The sequence below is a fragment of the Meles meles genome, chromosome 5, assembly GCF_922984935.1.
Source record: "Meles meles chromosome 5, mMelMel3.1 paternal haplotype, whole genome shotgun sequence".
Lineage (NCBI taxonomy): Eukaryota > Metazoa > Chordata > Mammalia > Carnivora > Mustelidae > Meles > Meles meles.
In genome coordinates, this window is record NC_060070.1 from 3669759 (window position 1) to 3689656 (window position 19898).

The window sequence follows — 19898 nt, forward strand, 5'->3', positions numbered from 1 at the left end:
CTGTGGGGGCTCTGCTTGCCGCAGTGGCTTCCTAAGGGGAGGTCAGTACGTCTAGGCTTTGCTGCTCTCAAGAGCAGTCCCGCTCAGGATTTGCTTGCCTCAAATGTTCCTCTATTGGCTTCTTTTCAGACATCTCTGGATTCCATTCATTCTTCTCAGTCCAACAATGCATTAAAAGGGTTGTAAAATGTGCTTTGCCCAAGCTTTAAATAATTTTAAAATTATTTTTCTCAGGAGTATCATACTATCTAATCTGCCCTATTGCTTGAACAGATGCTGACATACTTTAAAATGTAAGCTACCGATACTCAATGAAATATATTGTCTCTCTCTATATAAATATTATATATACATATATATGTGTGTGTATATATATATGTGTGTGTGTGTATATATATATAGGCCCACGTGAGCAGATACATGTGTATTTTCTTAATACAAGGTGGCATATTATAGATATTTATAAATATTTTTCAAAAATTGCCTCAGGACCTTGAATCATAATTATAAAGCCTCAAACAACTCACAGTTATAACAGAATGTATATGATTTCATGGAAAAAATATAATAATGTAACCCAAGTGGACTGAGATAAAATTTTTAGTCTATATCAAAAATATCGAGGATTAAGACACAGATGGGAGGAATTATAAAATTCTTATATAAGGATTAATTTCTTTTTTTCATAAATAAGAATCAGCAAAAAACAATTTCCAAATTGATGCATTAAGAAATAGAATTTAAATAATATTTGAATATATCAAAAGTTCCACTGGTAGAATTAAAAACTCACATCAATATTACCAGAGAGAAAAACATTTAAAGAAAACATGGAAAGTTAAGGAAAAGATAGAAAACAAACTAAGTAGTGTTAAAACACTAAAAATAAAACATAAAATAGATCGTGGTACTCCTTTCAAAAATATGTCACAACAAAATTGTAAGTAGAATGGGCCCAGCTATCAAAAGAAAAAAGTCTTAAATTACATTTAAAAACCCCACAACTGTCTTCTATTTTATAGAGACACATATAAACAAAGGACTCAGGAGTAGTTAAAAATAAAAAGGCAATTTTGGGTCCATCTGGGTGGCTCAGTCGGTTAAGCATCTGCCTTCGGCTCAGGTCATGATCCCGGGGTCCTGGGATGAAGCCCCTCATCAAGCTCTCTGCTCAGCAGGGAGTCCACTTGTCTTTCTCCTTCTGCCCTTCCTCACCCCCTGCTTGTGTTCCCTCTCTCTCTCAAATAATTTTAAAAAATAAAAATAAAATTTAAGAAGGTAATTTTAGATGGAGCAAACCTATTCCAGAAGAATGAAAACAAAAGGAGAGCAAATGCTACAAGATCAATGACGAAGTTGAATTTGGGAAATAGAAGCATTAAATTGGAACAAGAGGTCACTTGGGATTTGTGAAGTGTTTAGTCTGCATGAAGGCAGAGCTGTTAGGAAGTTTATGCTATAAATATATGATGCATCAAAATTTGTAAAGCAAAGCACGCCTCCCCCCCAAAAGAACAGAAGAGTACAATGGTAATTTTAGGGTTGACAGATCAAAAGTACAATTGAGAGAATGTTAGTAGTATCAATAAGTAGATTTGTCCAAAAAATATATCTGCCTAATTTTAGGAGTTACCAACATGGATTTCCCTCTCTTCTTTGGGTTAGACCCTACTTTGATGCATTTAGCCCCCATTTAAAAATTTAGATCCCCATAATGGTTAAAAAACAGGGAATTAACATGAATAATGTGTAATGTGACTCTTTATTGAGATATTGAGAATATAATATTTACAAAAATGAATTGTAATATTGCTAAAGTTCTGGACAAAGTTGTTCGCAGAAGAAAATCCCCATTCTTGAAGTACTGAACATCTTATATACATTTTTGACACATTAATAAATGAGACAAAATTAACTCATTAATTCAGCACATTCTTACTGGGTATGACTACATGGTAGTGTTCACGTACTAGCGACGTGGTAGTAAATTAAAATCTCCGTCCTCTTGGGATTAGACAGTTTAATCCATGCACTTAGAAAAAGAAACAAGAGAATCTGAAAACTCTACAGACGTAGGGACACCTGGGTGGTGTGGTCAGTTGAGTGTCCGACTTTTGGCTCAGGTCGTGATCTCCGGGTCGTGAGATCGAGCCCTGTGTCTGCTTGAGGGTTCTCTCTCATCCTCCGCACTTCCCTCTTCTCCACCCCGCCTCTCTCAAATAAGTAAATAAATCTAAAAAAAAAAAAAAGATGTATACAGATATAAGCAATTTGCTAACATAATTACTAAAGAAAACACAATTATTTATGTTTAATAATTTAGAAGATACAACAATAGGTAGAATGAAGATAAGTTATGAGAGGATGCTTGCACTAATAAATATGAAATCTAGACAAAATGGACAGTTTTTTAAATATATGATATATATGTAATATATATATAATATAAAATATATATTGTCCCATTGAATGCATGGAATGCAAATGATCATAGAAAACCTAATAGGACCAGTAAATGGAAGAAACTGAAAACAGTTTTAAAATAAGCCTTTTAAAAGCCACTAGGACATATATTTCAGACTGATTTTTGAGTACAAACCTGGTTCAGGCCATTGGCTGCCCCTGGGAACAGTGACGAACCAGAAGAGTTTCCCTCATTAGACCTTGCCTGTGCTTTTCTTGTTCACACTCTGCCGGCACATCCTTCAGGAGAGAGAATTCCTGTGCATTGTCTCAGAGCTTGGAAGAAGGACCACTTCCCAAAAAACGATTCTGGAATTGTGCCATGTGAGTTCCAGGTCACCACTTTGTGAGTTGGACAAGATGTTCAAACGTGCTAAATCTTAATTTGACTTCCATTGGTTAAATGTTATGTCATGAATGTTTTTCATTCAGCAACCACTTAAAATACCTGCTGTACACCAAACAGCTATGCTAAATTGCTGAGCATACGAAGATTATTAAAAAAAAAAATCCTCAAAGAATGTACAACCAGTAGGGGAAATGGAGAAGTCCACAGCTCAGCGTCCAGGGTCTTGAGTACACACAGAGAGGAAGCCAAGGTGTTCTGGGATACTGAATTTGATGGGGTGCTCGGGTGCTCCCCTTAAAAGCACAGCAGATGATTAGCTCTGTTGAAGCAGGGGTTGGCTGGGCAGATGATTGAAGACCTCTCACTTCGCAGGGAAGAAGGGAGATAAAGGGCTTTCTCAGGCAGAAGCAGCCGTCTGTGAGAAATCCCGAGTTAGGAGAGGACGTAGTGTATTTGTACGTCCTGGCCCTTAGCAGAGAATGACGTAATGATGCATATGAGGTATTACTGAAATATTTGTTGGAAAAAAACCCAAAAACCTATCTTTTCCATGATAAGATTTTGGTTAAGTTTTGCTGTTTGTACAGCTTTTCTGTTTCATACCTGGTCTTTTACTCTGATACATAACATACATTCTAGTAGTATCATTATGATTTTTCTCATGTTATCTGTAAGGGTCGTTTGTAAAAGATGAAAACCCTTCAAACTCATAAATTTTTAGATAGCTTTTCATATATTGGTGTTAAAAACCAGTTTATAGCAAGTACTTTAAAGTAATTGCATGACTTTCTTCAACTGCACAATGAAACTCAGTAGGTTGATTTTTAAGGATCATGCAGAGTTAATTCTCTCTTTAAAGTCCCCAGTGAGCCTGGGGCCCGCTGCTCCTGGCCATCTGCATACATCTAAATTCATTTACTGTCCACTGCCATCTAGTGTCTTGTGAGAAAAAGAAACTCAATGGAAAGCCTAAATAATAGACTTTTAAAGAATTTCTAAAACTTAACTGATTGCAAATTGAAACTTTTTTTTTGAAAGATTTTTATTTATTCATTTGACAGACAGAGATCACAAGTAGGCAGAGGGGCAGGCAGAGAGGAGGAAGCAGGCTCCCTGCTGAGCAGGGAGCCCAATGTGGGGCTCGATCCCAGGACCCTGGGATTATGACCTGAGCTGAAAGCGGCGGCTTTAACCCACTGAGCCACCCAGGTGCCCCACGAATTGAAACTTTAACATAAGAAATGAAGTTTCCTAATAAAGTGGTCTTTGAATTGTTTATGGGAAGGAAGATCAGAATGATGTCTACGACCTGACCTATTTAATTGATGTCAATGAACCAGATTTTCCCATGGCATCAAAAAATCATGTTTTTTCAATAAATTCTGACTCTTTTCTAGTGTTCATTTTCACCAAATCTTTTTCTCCTAATTTGCTTTTTTGTAACTTGAATGTTTTCTTATGGCTTCATTGAGTCAACCTACTGGTTATGTCGATTGTTACCAATCTTACCTACATTCCATTACCTAACCTTAGAAATAAGTATTAAAAATTGCTGTTATTCCAGAAATATTGGCTAGTTCATAATGGGTTTCTTTGAAAAATTGAAGAAGCTGATTTGTCCCCTGCCACCCCATGGCCAGTCTCTTTGATGGTCCTCGGCAGTGGAGGACAGTCAGTCAGCCCCTGTGAGAACCCTCAGAGGAGAGAAAGACCTACAGCAGGACTGGTCAAGTTGCATGTTGTGAATGCTGGTGATTTTTTTTCTCTGGAAAGAGTAGAGGTGGTTGAGGTTTGAAATTTTGGAACTTTTCCTTGTTTTTAGTTGTTTTTATCTCTAGCCCCTAAAATATGTTTGTGCTAATAAAAGCTTTCACAGATGATACATTGTGAGAGCAGGAATTAATTTTAGAGACTCAGTTCAACATTGCATTTCATACATAAATGATGTGTTATAAGTACATGCATAGTAGTCTTAATACGTTCTAAGTACTGTGTGGTGATGTCTGAAAAAAAGCAGTTTCCAGTCACCCGCCTGTAAAATAGTCTGTTTTTTAATCTTAATAATCTGAACATCTCAGGAAAAACCCTTATGTCCAAAAATCATGTTTTTTTTTTTAAATAAAGTTACTCTGATGAATCACTGAACTCTACCTTAGAATCTAGTAATACACTGTATGTTAAGTAATTGAATTTAAATAAATATAAAAAATAAAAATAAAGTTACTATTTCCTTTATAAGTTTCCCTAGTACTTACTTACACCCATTATAGGTTAATTCAGTAATGCAGCCCCTTTGCCGATGAAAGATGCAAAGTATATCTTATCAAATCAACTGTGATTACTTTGAAACATTAAGAACTGAAGCAAGACTTGCCTTGTCAGGTCACAGAATGTAGGACACGTTTATAGTCATTCAGGCAGTCTGGTGGACAGACCGACTGACTGGTGCAGCACTGAGAATTCGGAAACACCCAAGTGTTCTCAGACTTTGAGTATGTGGTGACCGTAGTAGCTTAACCACTGCGGAGTGACTGTTCAGTACACAGCTGTCCGTCTGATGGTTTCCAGAGAGGAAGTAAAGGGGGGCTTATTGAACCTTCCCCATGCCTTGAGTACATGCAGAATTCAGCCTCTAATTTAGAGGCTTGTTACTGACTTTTCCCACTTGCAATAATAGCTGCCAATGAGTGCGTTCAACGGCAAAGGTCACGAGGAACAGAAAGCACGTGCTGTCACTGAACACGGAATTCAAACCAGTGGTTGACCTTCCATCGGAGAGGGATGTTACGCAGTGAACCTTGGCACAGGGAATTGTATGGAGTAAAACACAGAAACAAAAGAATGGGAAGGCACTGATGCAGAGGGGAGAAGGTGAAACCGCGTCAGAGAGCGGTGTCTGTCCTAAGTCGGTCCTTGTTTTCCCTTCCCACCTGGGCGTTTGGCCTTCATTTGATGATTTATTCAGTAATCCTAGCACTCACCTCTGGCTGTCATTTGGAAACATTTCTATTTGATAAATACGAACAAAAATCATAAGGTAATTGGTAAAACAAAGATAAAGTTTCCACAGTAAAGAATTATTTAATTTTTTGGTAACTACTAGTTTTTCAGATTAAATCAAGCAGTTGAAAGATCTTTAAACCTTTTATTGTCAGCAAGCTTCATACATGGAATAGCTTTCCGTGTACCCTTGGTGCAGTGTTTGCTATCTGTTTCTCATGCCTCCTGTAGAAACCCTGCAGAGAGGGGATAAATAAATATTTTATAATAGTACAGAAATGGCCTTCTAGTAATATAGGATTATATAAGCTATTCTTCCGTTATTGACTTTTGAAGGTTAATTATAACTTGTAGATATTATTAAATCTAGCCCTAAAGGGCATATAGCAAAGTCATCCAAAAGAGATGTCTGTTGTAGATCTTCAAACAACAAACAAAGCCAAAGACTATTTTTTAAAAAAAGCAAAAATCCAGGGCATCTGGATGGTTTGGTCTGTTAAGCCTCTGCCTCCAGCTCAGGTCATGATCCTAAGGTCCTGGGATCGAGCCTCACATCGGGCTCTCCACTCAGCGGGGAATCTGATTCTCCCTCTCGCTCTACTGCTCCCCCGCTTGTGCTCGCTCTCTCTGTCAAATAAATAAAATCTTAAAAAAAAAAAAATCCAAAGCTGCTGCTGGGAGCTTACCCCAGAGTTTACCTTCTGTCGCGGTCCCGGGAAGCTCTGTGGGAGGGAGGCAAACCCCTCAGTTGTGTTCAAGCTCATTTCCTACATTCCGTCTTTGGTAAAGAAAGCATCCTTCTTGTGGATTAACTTTCTCAGAGTTTGAGAAAATCATTATCATTTCTGATTTTTCTTCAGGCTAAATATACCACATCCTTTATAGTGTTTTTCTTGCAGTCATTCCTTCTTCCTGTTCTGGAACAAGTCTTCTGCTCTCCACTCATTCTTAAGAGAGGGTGGCTCACTGACTTTTACCGTGGCGGGGACAGACACTACACCTAGTCGAAGTCTCGATTTCATCTACACCATACGCATATTGGTGTGTAGTGGAACTACGGCAACTCTAAAACTGGTGACGTGAATTCTAGGCTCTTTAAAAATAAATACAGTGAAATTGTCACTTGCTGTCTTATATGTAGCTACATTTTAAAGATCTTTTTAAAGCAGAATAAACATTTTTAACTTAATCTCTTAAAAAGAATCTTTAAAATGTATTTCCCATAGGTATTGATTGTACTTAATTACAAATGCTGTGTAAGCGCAGTCCTAACTAATATAGATATATGTGTGAATAAAATATTTTGAACTTAGCTTCGAATCTAAGTAACGATGATTTATTTAAAGCAGCTGGGGTGCACCTATGCTCTGCTTTCCTCCCATCCCCACTCCCAGCTGATTGAAGGACCTCCTTCCTAGGGTTTACTCTACTGTGATAGGAAGATTTTTTTAGGAAGGAGGGGTACACTGACATTAGAGAGCTTGAAAACCATGCATCTATTAAATGTATAATTATATCCACCTCAGTGCTTTCAGCTAGAATTTGCTTAGTAATAGCAAGTATTAGTAGGAACACAGCTCAAGAGGATTATCTAATCTTACTGCCTCAGAGGTCTTCAGACTTTAACTTACAGCGTCCAATTTAAGATTAAAGTGCTGGGAGAATTTACCTGAACCTTAATATTTTTCAAATCGAGTAGATAGTCATAATACAGTTATGCTAAAATATTGCCCCCAATCTCTAGGTGTTTTGTTTTGATTAGCAATTCTTACTTAGTAGAAATTTATTTAAAATATTGGATTTAGTCAAAATAACTGATCATATTTTTAAAAAATACTTAGTCTTAAAATAGTTTCAGGATTTTACCTTCTCTACCTAATCATTGGAAATGGAAACATGTACCCAGCTTTGTCCAAAATATTTTGGATTTTTGCTATTACTAAGCAACAAATTTGCTTAGTAATAGCAAGTATTGGTAGGAACATGTATAGCTTAAGAGGATTATTGAATCTTAAAAAGATTTTTAATGAAAATGAAAAATAGAACCAAATTAATTTGACTTGTAGTCCCTGATTCATCTCCAGTTTTGTAAGTCCAGCCTCTAGGGGAGGTTGGGAGGTTGGGCCTGGGTCTGTTTCTCCACACTACCTTGATCCCATGGACAACTTTTCTTTTTTTTTTTTCCATTTTATTGTTTCCTCTATATCAAAATAGGAAGCTATTTTAACGCTTTTTTTTCTACCGAGGCATTCGTTGAAGTCCTATATCTAGCCTGTATTTTGTGTTCTCTCGGGTATGTGATAGAGAATTTCACCTCACATACCTGTGTGCTCAAAGCACTTTTCCTCATTTTGTCTCTCTTCATTGGCTCACTGATTGCTCATGATAAGTAGTATCTAGGAGTCATCCTGGAGCGCCGAGCACAGGGAGGTCTGTAAAACGTGTTCTTTCTTCTCGCCAGAGTCTGTGCGTGTTCACTCCACCTGGAATCAAAGAAGGAAAACCCCGGCTCATCCCTGCTGGGCCCATTGCCCAGGGTACCACCACCTCTGCTTACGTGGCCAAGTCCAGAAAAACATTGCTAGTGGAGGACATCCTTGGGGTAAATGGCTTTTTACTTTGTGACACTTGTAACCTGAAGTATTTATTTTATAAAGATGACATATCATGTTGATGTTATGATTCAAACCATTTTATAAAAGCATTAGAGTAAGATACCGGTCTTTAGATGAATTTGTATGTAAACTAAAATTTGTCCTCAGAAAAATCATATCTTGGGGTGCCTGGGTAGCTCAGTGGGTTAAGCTTCCACCTTTGGCTTAGGTCATGATCCCAGGGTTCTGGGATCGAGTCCTACATCAGGCTCTCTGCTCAGCGGGGAGCCTGCTTCCTCCTCTCTCTCTGCCTGCCTCCCTGCCTACTTGTGGTCTCTCTCTCTCTGTCAAATGAATGGATAAAATCTTTTAAAAAATCGTATCTTATATACCCACTGAGAGCTAGATTTGAATAGTTCTTATATTACCACATACTGGTACAGTTAATCATAAAATGTACGTTTATATTGATGTAAACTAAATGATCACTGTTCTATGTTATATATCCTAGCAAGATGGCTGTGAATGCTGTGTACCATGCTACCCCAGGTTTTAGTGGTGTCCTACAACAACCATCCGTGACTTCTGATGAGTCTGTGCATTGGCCATCTTGCTGATTGGGCTGTATTCAGCTGGGCTTGCTTATGCATCTGAACTGGCCGTCACTTAGCAGTTGGCTGGCTGCAGAGGGCCTCAGTTCTCTGTGTTTATCCATCCCCTACCTGCCCCTAAGGAAAGCTGGCCTGGAATGTTCTCATGATGGTGGAGAGGTTTCAGAGAATAAGTGAAACATGCAAGTGAGTTTTCAAGCCTCTGCTCTCCTCTAATTTACTTTGCATTAGCCAGAGGAAATCCCACAGGCAAGCCCAGATCATTGTGTCTGGAGGACACTGACGAAGGACACGGGTGTGGGGAACGTGACGGTCTTCCACACTGTATGGGAGCGTTGTGATGAGATGGAACTATCTAAATTGACAAGTACGCAAATGACGGTAGAGGTGCAATGGCATTGCTCTGGGGAAATGCTAAGTGAGAGTCATGAACGCTGGGTTTTAGTTCTGGTTTGGCCACTGATTGTCTACACAGATAGAGATATGGATGAAGAAAGTTGCTGAAAGATGAGATCCTCATTATAAGATAGTTATTCAGGGCACTTGGGCGGCTCAGTCAGTTAAGCCTCTGACTCCTGGTCTTGGCTCAGGCCATGATCTCAGGGTCGTGAGGCTGAGCTCTGCATCGGGCTCTCTGCTCAGCGTGGTATCTCCTTGAGATTCTTTCTCTCCCTCTCCCTCTGCCCCTGCCCCCTCTTTGTGTGCACTTTCTCTTTCTCTAAAACACATAAATTTTTTTAAAGAGATAATTATCCGACAGGATAGAAATGCTAACTACCACCACAGTGGCAGTCGTATTACAATGTATGAATATATCGAATCAACAGTTTTATACTTAAACTTAAGAATGTCGTATGTCACTATATTTCACTTTTAAAAAGTGTTAAAAGTAGATACTAAACAAGTTGTCTTTTGAGAATGTTCCATTGTATCTGCAGGCTTTCAGAAGATCTGTAAATTACAAATATGTATTTGTACTGTTCTTGATTTAGGAAAAGCTTCCTACAGAAAACAGAAATCGGATAAATAGAATGGTGCTTTGGTATCAATTCATTCAATTTCCTGTCTTCCTTTGAGTGATTTGCTAAGCTAGAAAGTTAAAAGTTAAAGAACCGATTGCATTTTTCACAAGTAACTGATAATTATTGGATGATTTGAATACTTCATGTGAGCCTTTGAGATTCAGTCAGAATGACTGTCATTAACGTACACTTCTGTGTTATTCTAACCTTCAAAATAGAAGAGAAACCATTTTTTATATATATTTTCCTTCATTTGATATTTATATACCGGTAAACCCCTGGAGAGTTCCAGCACGTAGAAAGTGATGCTTAAATATGTGTTAGCCATCATAATTACGTTTATTGTCTCATGAAATTGATGCATATTCCAGGTTAGCTGGATTCTCCTGCCCAGGGTTAAAGAAGCAGTAAAGCAGGCTGTGGGCTGGGCACCATGTTGCCGAGGATGAGTGTTGCCCTAAATGGGGTGTATGGTGTCCGCCGTCACATGGGTTTCCTTTGAAAAGGGCTGCCCATTTTTCATGACAAGTATTAGGCAATTTCTGGCAGAAATAAGCATCCTAACATAATGAGTCCACCTCCTTTACTGAACGTATGTCTTGTTCTCCTTGCATTTCTCAGGATGAGCGATTTCCACGAGGTACTGGGCTGGAGTCAGGGACTCGCATCCAGTCGGTGCTCTGTTTACCGATTGTCACTGCCATTGGCGATTTGATCGGCGTCCTCGAGCTGTATCGGCACTGGGGCAAAGAAGCCTTCTGTATGAGCCACCAGGAGGTGAGGCTCGCCGGTTGAGGAACTCGTTAGTGTTGTTCAGCTAATAAACGAATGAATATTTAAAATCACTATGTGCTTAACAATGTTTTGATGACTTTCTTTTTTAAGATTTTAGTTATTTGACAGAGAGATCCCAAGTAGGCAGAGAGGCAGGCAGAGAGAGAGGGAAGCAGGTTCCCTGCCGAGCAGAGAGCCCAATGTGGGATGCTCTGTGATCCCAGGACCCTGAGATCACGACCCGAGCTGAAGGCAGAGGCCTTAACCCACTGAACCACCCAGGCACCCCTATTTTGATGGTTTTGAAAAACCTTTATTTTTGTTTTGTAGTTACTTGGAGAGAAAACTGATTAAATTAGAAACATAGTAACTTATTTTAGTAGGAATCCATTCTAACAGTAAAAATAGAACTGTGCCATATTGTGAATCAAAGAAAGCAGGAGGAGGACTTTGGAGAGTTTTCACATTCTGGTTGTCTGTGTTTTCCTAAAAATGTCCTCTTCCTAGAGGATATCCCAAGCTAAGATTCCAGCATCATATTTGGAAACAGTGAGTTCCATGCACTGTTCCCTGAATCAGAATTTGCTCATTAGTCCTAAACTGAGATACTGCAGCGATCCGTCCCTCACCCTCTACCGATGCCCCGGTGCCTGTCCGTGCCCGTACTACACCTGTCCTGCGCCCTTCCTCCAGCCACACTGGGCCCTTGAGCAAGGCTGCTGGCTTCTGCATGGAGCCTCTGCATCTGCCCCTACGTCTGCTTGGATTCTGCGTGTCCTCCTTGTCCCCTCCCCAGCCGCCTCCTCAGGAGTGTCCTCACACGTCGCCATATCAGGGATGAAGAGGCCTTCCCTGAACACCTTGTGTATCTCCACGTTGTGCCTTTGTTTCTCTGGAGCCCTTGTCACCAGCTAGGACCCTGTGCACTTCCCGTATTCTTTCTCTTGTCCTTCTCCCTCAGCCCCCCGTAAGCTGTTCTGGAGGTGATGGGGGGGGTGGTCTCTAGCACCTGGAGCACTGCCTGGTACCCAAGAGGCACCCGGTGAATGTTTGGGAAGCGAATGAATAGTAAAAGAAGCAGAATAGCTAGTAGTTGGAGAATTTGTCAGCAAAATTTTAGAAATATATCATCGTTGTAAAGGGATGATGGTTGAGGCCATTTTAGTAGTATTTTTGTTAAACTGAAAAATAATTTATGTGAAAATCATTGGATGATAGCTCTCTTAAGCAATTCATCTTGCTTTTTATCGGAAGTTAAGAGGAGCGAGAACATTCAACTCAGTTACAAAGAGGCGGAACATGTAAAAGAGAAATCCTGTGCTTATTTGATTCTCTGTGTTTGGCAAAATATTCAAATACTCAGAAAATATTCAAATACACAAAAATACGTGTGTGCTAGAGCCCTTTGCTAGGACGTCTGCATGCGACTAATCAAAACATGTTTCATCCTCTTTCTTTAGGTCGCAACAGCCAATCTCGCCTGGGCTTCCGTAGCAATACATCAGGTGCAGGTGTGCCTTCGGGGTGTTTTTAGGGCCCCCCCTTAAAGCGAGAAGAGTCGTGTAAAGTGCAGCCACTGGGGGATGGGGTGGGGGCTAATAAGTGACCTTCGCATGTTATTTTTGGATATGGGGTATTTTGTTATTTCTAAAACTTTGTGTCTATTCACTTGTATTTACTTATTCCCTGCCTTAAATATCTTGCAATTACTTTTATATACTTATATGTAATTATTAATCATTTATGCCGTAAATGGTATATGTCCTATGATGGTTTTTGTTTTCCACTGAAAGCAAAGGAGTGGTCGCCCACTAGCCCTAGCATTGATAGTACATGTTTATGACTCCATTTCCTAAATCGAAGCATCCTTTAAACTAAAGGGTATGTGAAAAACATTCCTGTCAAATTTAAAATACCTGGTTCTCTTGAAAATACTATGTGATTTAAAAGGTCACAAACTTTATCAAGTTTCCTGGCAACTAGACTTCAAGGGTCCGGGGCACAGGAGCTTTGTATCCTCCAGTTCTATTCACTGCTGTTTTGTTTTCCGCTTCAGCACACCCGGGCATGTGATGAGAGGAGATCGCATGCACAGTTTCGGGGTGATAGTGTAAGGAGCAAGGACCGCGCAGAGCCAACCACGTGTGCTCTACGTGCAGTCTGTGCCCAAGTGTCGCTTCTTGCACGGGGGAGTGGTTTAAAGAGCGTGGCTGGAGGCAGACCGTCCGGGTCTGGACGCTGGCCCCTCACTTAGTAACTCCGGAGCGGGCACGGCTCCGAGCTTCCGTGTGCCTCCATTAGAAGAGCGGGTCCCTGATCTCTGCGGGGCAGTGATGGAATGAGACGGCGACTCAGAGCCCAGAGAGCAGAGCTTAGCGCATGTCCGCAGAAGGATGACGTGTTACTAATAGCCTTGCTGCTTCATAGGCAGGGATTGTGTTACGTCTTTTGAAATAAAATAAGGTAAATAGTATGCAGGAATTGCTATTTTAAATAAGCAGAAATCTCTTAGGATTAATAGCCATTATTTTCTATGGCAGGTATGCAGAGGCCTTGCTAAACAGACGGAACTGAATGACTTCCTACTTGATGTGTCAAAGTAAGTGTTCATTTCTAGGGTTGCAGTAGGTTTTCTCGCCCAGGGGTTCAAGCTAAGTGCAGGCTCGGACAGGGACAGACCACTACTGTCCCCTGCCGTCAGGACGTGGTCTGGTAGGAAAGGTTCACGTTTCGGACCATAAAGTTACATTCTCATCCGTGTTCACTTTACACGTGAAGGACCGCCGGATGTTCGAGGTTCATAACTGGTTTTGCCTGCTACACGGAAGCGTGTCCACAGATGTGACCGTCTACTGAATTGGTGAAATCTGGAATAATGCCCCAGGATGTGGTCACTTCAAGGTCACGTCCTCTGGCAAGTTAATAGAGGAAATACGTACCTGTTCTTCCTGCAACAGCAGCTCTGACCGTATTCTCTCTCGTATCACTTTGGCGACACTTTCAACTTACCATTCACGAGCGTTGTAATCCCATCCCTAATTAGCCTGCAGTTGTTGCTTTGTGTTGCATGTATTTCTTGAAATAGGAAATGAGAGAAGCATGGGAGTGAGAATGCTCTCATTCGACCCCATACGCCAGCTATGTCCCTGAGAGAGAATTACACCGTGTCACTGGGACACATGATACTGTTACTTGGGAGCACAGAGAGAGGGAAGCTGTGCGCCTTCCTTTGCTAATGTATCTGACGGTCTTGTGAGTCTTCACGGTCCGGCTGGATCCCTGTAAGCCTCCCCCTAGGGGACAGCCACTCGACTTTGCCGTCTTCCTTGCTGTATGTTCCTCAGTATACAGATGAAGCATGTGCTAAGTCTTGCTGGCCCCAGGCTGAAGAGGAAGTGTCTTCTCAACCAAAGACATTGCTTATCGCTGTTAAGTTATCTTAATTCTGAGTACCTTGCTAACTTCGCAGGAAACTCAAGTGAAAGCAGTACCTTGCCAATAGATGCCAGATTAACAGTCCCTGAAATACATACTTACTGATTCATCTGTTTATCGCATTGACGTTTTGATGTACGTGCCATGTGTCTCCAAAAAATTTACTTGCTATTTATAATAATGAATATATCATTTACTTGTGCAAAGTCAATGGGCTACTAACATTTCTTGTATCCTGATGTTTCTTCTCGAATGAATTCCATTGCTTTCTCAGCACAGTTACACTAACATTTTAACATTCCAGTTTTTCAGTGATAATTTACATTTTAACTATATTAATGAGATTTAGCAAATTTACATATTTTTATTTCAGGTATTCATGAAAATATTAAATACGGTGAACCCAATTTTATCCCTTCATAGTTTTAGTTAAATGCTACAGACATTCTCTCAAAATAGGTACTTACCAGTAAAATAATTACTTAATTCATCCTCTGAAATTAGAGATCTTCATACCAAAGTTAATGATAAAGTTTCGTTCATCTCTCTAATGTTATTGGTTGCTTCCGCAGAAGGACAGAAGTCAACGTATATCTTTACATTTTTTGCTTAAATGTATGCAAAAATGGAAAATACTCATTTTAATATGTTCTGTGTTATTTAGATTAATTACCAGTTTTATGTTCCTTTTTTCAGGACATATTTTGATAACATAGTCGCAATAGACTCTCTACTTGAACACATAATGGTAGGTTGCTTTTTATTTTGAAAATGATTGTATTTAACCCTTGTTAAACGTGTCCTAACACGTGGTGGAGTATTTTCAGGTATCAGATGTATACGCTGTGTTAAGTATGATGAGAAGGGGGTGCTTAGTGAGCGGAGGTGTTGCTCTGATTTATTTGTCATTTTTGATTAATTTTGGAGGCATCTTGAATAACTTTTGGAAAAATACCTGAGTTTTTCATTATTCAGTGGGTGAGCTGTACTTTGAAAAGACATTTAGTTTCCTCTTATACTCTGCGAAATACATTTGCATACCAACTACACTAGGAACTCCCAACTGACTCTTCTTGGTCTTAAGGTCCATTCTCTTTAGTTTTAATCTTAATTACTCCTGTCTGGCAGACTGATAGGCACTTGCAGCTGAAAGCCCTTAAGAAGTAGACTTTTATCCATATTTTCTTGTGTTGCTGCTCAGTGCTCTGGCAAGACCCCATTAAAGAAGTGGCTTCCAGGCAGAGTGGCCTGTCTGTGCACCGCAGGTGGGCAAGCTTGCTTGGTACCATTCTTGCCCTTTGCATACCTTGATACGGGTTCTTATTCCTTCCCATTTTCCTGGTCTTTTCTCAGAGGATTCCAACCCTTTGCAATAAGTTATAGGCGTATAGGCTTATCTCCGGGCTTCACGGTGCACGCTGAGGTGTTGCTCTTTGATACCATGGCAGGTGAGTATGGAGTGTGATATGCCCTGTGTCTTGTGGAGACACAAAGTTTATAAAGGGAATTAATAACATTAGGAGTTCTTTATTGCTCTCAGCCCGTTCCTTATATAATTAGTTATATTGATGGTTTTATTTGGATGAAAAAGCCTGCTTAATTGCATAATAAAAAATAATTTTTTTGCTTATGATGAAATTTAAGAAGTTTGTAAAGAAGTAAAAAACACTAAACTGTAAAAATATAAATATAGGAATTGACATGGAGTCAGTTGACAAGCAGTATAGGAAACAGTTGTTGACTAGTACTATCTTCTTTTTTTTTTTTTTTTTTTTATTTTATTTATTTATTTGACAGAGAGAGATCACAAGTAGATAGAGGCAGGCTGAGAGAGAGAGAGAGGGAAGCAGGCTCCCTGCTGAGCAGAGAGCCTGATGCGGGACTCGATCCCAGGACCCTGAGATCATGACCCGAGCCAAAGGCAGCAGCTTAACCCACTGAGCCACCCAGGCGCCCCACTTCTTTTTTTTTTTAATTTATTTATTTGACACACAGAGAGAGACCACAAGTAGGCAGAGAGGCAGGCAGAGAGAGAGAGAGAGAGGAGGAAGCAGGCTTCCTGCTGAGCAGAGAGCCCGATGCGGGGCTCGATCCCAGGACCCTGAGACTATGACCTGAGCTGAAGGCAGCGGCTTAACCCGCTGAGCCACCCAGGCGCCCCATAGTACTATCTTCTTCTCAAAAACAGTTTTATTGGGTCGCCTGGGTGGCTCAGTGGGTTAAAGCCTCTGCCTTCAGTTCAGGTCGTGATCCCAGGGTCCTGGGATCGAGCCCCGCATCGGGCTCTCTGCTCAGCAGGGAGTCTGCTTCCTCCTCTCTCTCCCTGCCTGCCTCTCTGCCTACTTGTGGTCTCTGTCTGTCAAATAAATAAATAAAATCTTAAAAAAAAAAAAACAGTTTTATTGAGATATAATTTACATACCACACGTTCGTCATCCATTTAAAGTGTTCGATTCAGTGACATTTAGTATATTCAGAGATATTCACCAGTCCATTAGGAGCATTTTCATCACCTCAGTGTGACACTCCATGCATTTCATTTTGGCCATCACCAACTTAGGCCTCCATCTTCCTCCCTCCCTTCACCCCTACCCCCCAGTCCTAAGCAACCACTGATCTACTTTCTTTTTCTGTGGATTTACCTAGTCTAGACATCTCACGTATAAGAGATCAGGGAGTGTGTGGCCTCTTGTGCCTGGCTTTTTGCACTTAGCACACTGTTTTCGAAGTCCGCTCAGGCTGTAGCAAGTACCAGGACTTCGTTCTTTTTTCCGGCCGAGTCAGACTGCATTGTACAGATAGACTGACGACATTTTCATCCTTTCGCCAGCTGAGGGACATGGGGCTTGTCTCCACATTTCGGCTAATGTGAAAAGTGCTGCTTTGAACATCTGCATACATTTTTCTTTTATTTGAATACCTGTTTTCAGTTGTTTTGGTTAACACTTGGGAGCTGGATTGTTGGGTCCTGTGATAAGTGCGTGTTTCGCTTTTGGAGGAACTGCCGGACTGTCTCTGAGCAGTTGCGCCATATTACTTATTACATGTTACCCTGGCAATGCCCACGGGCTCTAGTTTCCCCGCATTCTCACCAGTGCTGGCTGCCATCCAGCTTTTCAACCTAATGCCAGTATTATCTAAAGATATAAAAAAGGAAAGCCTTGGGGCGCCTGAGTGGCTCAGTGGGTTAAGCCGCTGCCTGCAGCTCAGGTCATGATCTCAGGGTCCTGGGATTGAGGCCCACATCGGGCTCTCTGCTCAGCAGGGAGCCTGCTTCCCTCTCTCTCTGCCTGCCTCTCTATCTACTTGTGATCTCTCTCTGTCAAATAAATAAAATAAAATCTTTAAAAAGAAAAAAGAAAAAAAGGAAAGCCTTTGAGCCAAATATCGATGCAAAGGTCAAAAATACATGAAATAACAAATCCAGGAGTAAAGATGACATCAAGCTAAATAGCATTCACCCCAGGAATGCCAGAGTGGTTGAACAGTAAGTAATAAAGTAATATAATTTCTTATTCTAATTAAGTAAAGAAAGAAAATTACATCATTTTAATAACGGCACACACAAATTTTATAATGCTCAACACCCAGTAACTGCACACTCATAGCAAATTAGGAAGAGAAGGAAAAGTTACAGGGTGTCTGCTGGCGACCTACAACACACATGCAACACACAAGTTAGGTAGGAGACGCGTACACATTGAGGAACTTGCCCAGACGAGTCTCTGAGCTCCTCTCTGAGAGATACCAGCGAGCCGTAGCGACGCCCAGGGAGAGCACGGAGAGGGCGTCCTCACCCTGCTGTCCCAGACGGCTCCTGTGTAGTCTCTTGGTGTGTGGCAGACCTGTGTCTGGTCCTCAGGTGGAGGCTTCAGAACAAGTAAATAGGCCTTTTTCACAGGAAAACTAGGGGTGTGTTTCAGTCTGTGTCTATGTCCTGCCCTGGGGGTAGTAGCCCGCCGAGAATCCGGTTGTTGCAATCCTATAGGACCCAGGAATGCTAGCCAACCCACCACCTCCCTGGCCACCAGAGCCAGACGATCCAGGGGCATCCGCTGAGCAGACTCCATACAGCCCACCAGCTTTAGCGAGGCTGAGGGAGAGCACTGGGCTGGGGAGCCCTCCAGCTTTCACACGGCCACAGGGGTGCGGGGCCGGAGCGTTGCCCACCGGCACTGGCAGGGTCCAGGGGAAGTGCAAAAATGACACCCACCAGCGCTCTCATGTCCCCAAAGGCTCCTGCTCATCTGGCAGACACTAAAATTAGTGAATGATTCTCCTTCACATACATTCTAGAAGCTTTTCAAACGGCTGCTTTTGCGCTGGTCCCGAGGCAAGTTAAGTCTGCGTGGGAGCCCTGTGGGTCGACCGGGTGCAAGCCCTGTTGGTGTTCAAAGCCAGGTGTTATAGGGGCTTAGATATGGGTATAGATACAGTAACGTGTTGATTTATTCCTAAGTTGGATCTGCTGAAAGTTTTTAGTTACGACTTCTGTTTCCAAAGTAAATCAGTTTGTGGTTTTCTTTTTTTTATAGCATCTTTGTCAACTTCCAGTATCAGTGTGTGGCAGATTTTCTGAAAGTAACTGGAAAAGTCTTGTTCTTTCTGAACATAGAACACCGTTAACTGGATGAGAATTTATTTGTTGAAGATTCTTACATAATTCATACTTGAAATCACTTGGGCCTGAGGCCTTTTTTGGGGATCATTCTTTGACAATTATACAGTTGTCTTTATGATTCTGTTCTGTTCAGATTTTTCAACTCCTTGATTTGTTTCCTTTTTCTAGAAAAATCATCCATTCCATTCAGGTCTTTGTAAATATTAATGTAAATTATGCCAAAGTATTAAGCAATTAACATGACCTAGGAATAGGGATGCAAATTCCACTTTTCATAATGTAATCTCTAAGAGTGTAGGATCATCATTATTATTTAATGATTCGAGATGTCATGAGTTTGCAGAGTAGATGGGTGATTCTTCTGTTTGCCAACAATGCACTCCCATTTCAGTCTTCCTAACTCTGTGTCATTCATCCGCCCTCAAACAGTTATTGAGGGCTCTTAGGTCATGGAAATCTTACATGTTCTCACCAAAGGGCTGGCAGACGTTTTCTGTTAAGGATCAAATAGTAAAGTTTTATGCTTCCTGGGCCGTAGTCTGTTGCCATCCCTTAACTCGGCCGTTGTCGCAGCCTCAAACGATACATAAAGAAATGAACAAAGTTCCTTCTCAATAAAACTTTATTTATAAAAAACAGACAATGGACTAGGTTTGGCAAATGGACTTCGTTGACCTCTGCTTTAGGCATTGTGCTGGTTTTTTGGAATACCGCGGGGGAAACACGCAGCAGTTTGTGCTGTCACAGAACTCTCAGGATAATGGAAAGAGACGAACTGCTAGTTCTCATGCTGATAATACCCAGTACACTTAGTCCCCGGCGTGGCCAGTACCCGCTGAATGAGTATTGTTTTGTCGAGACAGGTGTATACCATAGGGACGAACCGGGGTACCTAATCTGTCTTGATTTCTTTTTATTAAATCCGTAAAGTGGTTTTACATGAGATTTTATATTTTCCTCTGGCCACAAGGTGGCCCATGTCCTCTTGCATAGACTTTGTGATGGCTGTTTTCTTCTGAGAATCCACTC

The 19898-nt window shown here is 41.0% G+C and overlaps 1 protein-coding gene across 2 annotated transcripts in view; it reads left to right on the forward strand.

Moving 5' to 3' along the window:
- The window catches only part of PDE10A (phosphodiesterase 10A), a 573461-nt gene that overhangs the window by 487299 nt on the left and 66264 nt on the right, over positions 1 to 19898 (forward strand). For both annotated transcript variants that reach the window (XM_046006911.1, XM_046006910.1), the window contains 5 exons: positions 8274 to 8414; positions 10661 to 10816; positions 12274 to 12324; positions 13354 to 13412; positions 14945 to 14996. In XM_046006911.1, the coding sequence (XP_045862867.1) occupies positions 8274 to 8414; positions 10661 to 10816; positions 12274 to 12324; positions 13354 to 13412; positions 14945 to 14996 (459 nt within the window). The remainder of the gene's footprint in view (positions 1 to 8273; positions 8415 to 10660; positions 10817 to 12273; positions 12325 to 13353; positions 13413 to 14944; positions 14997 to 19898) is intronic.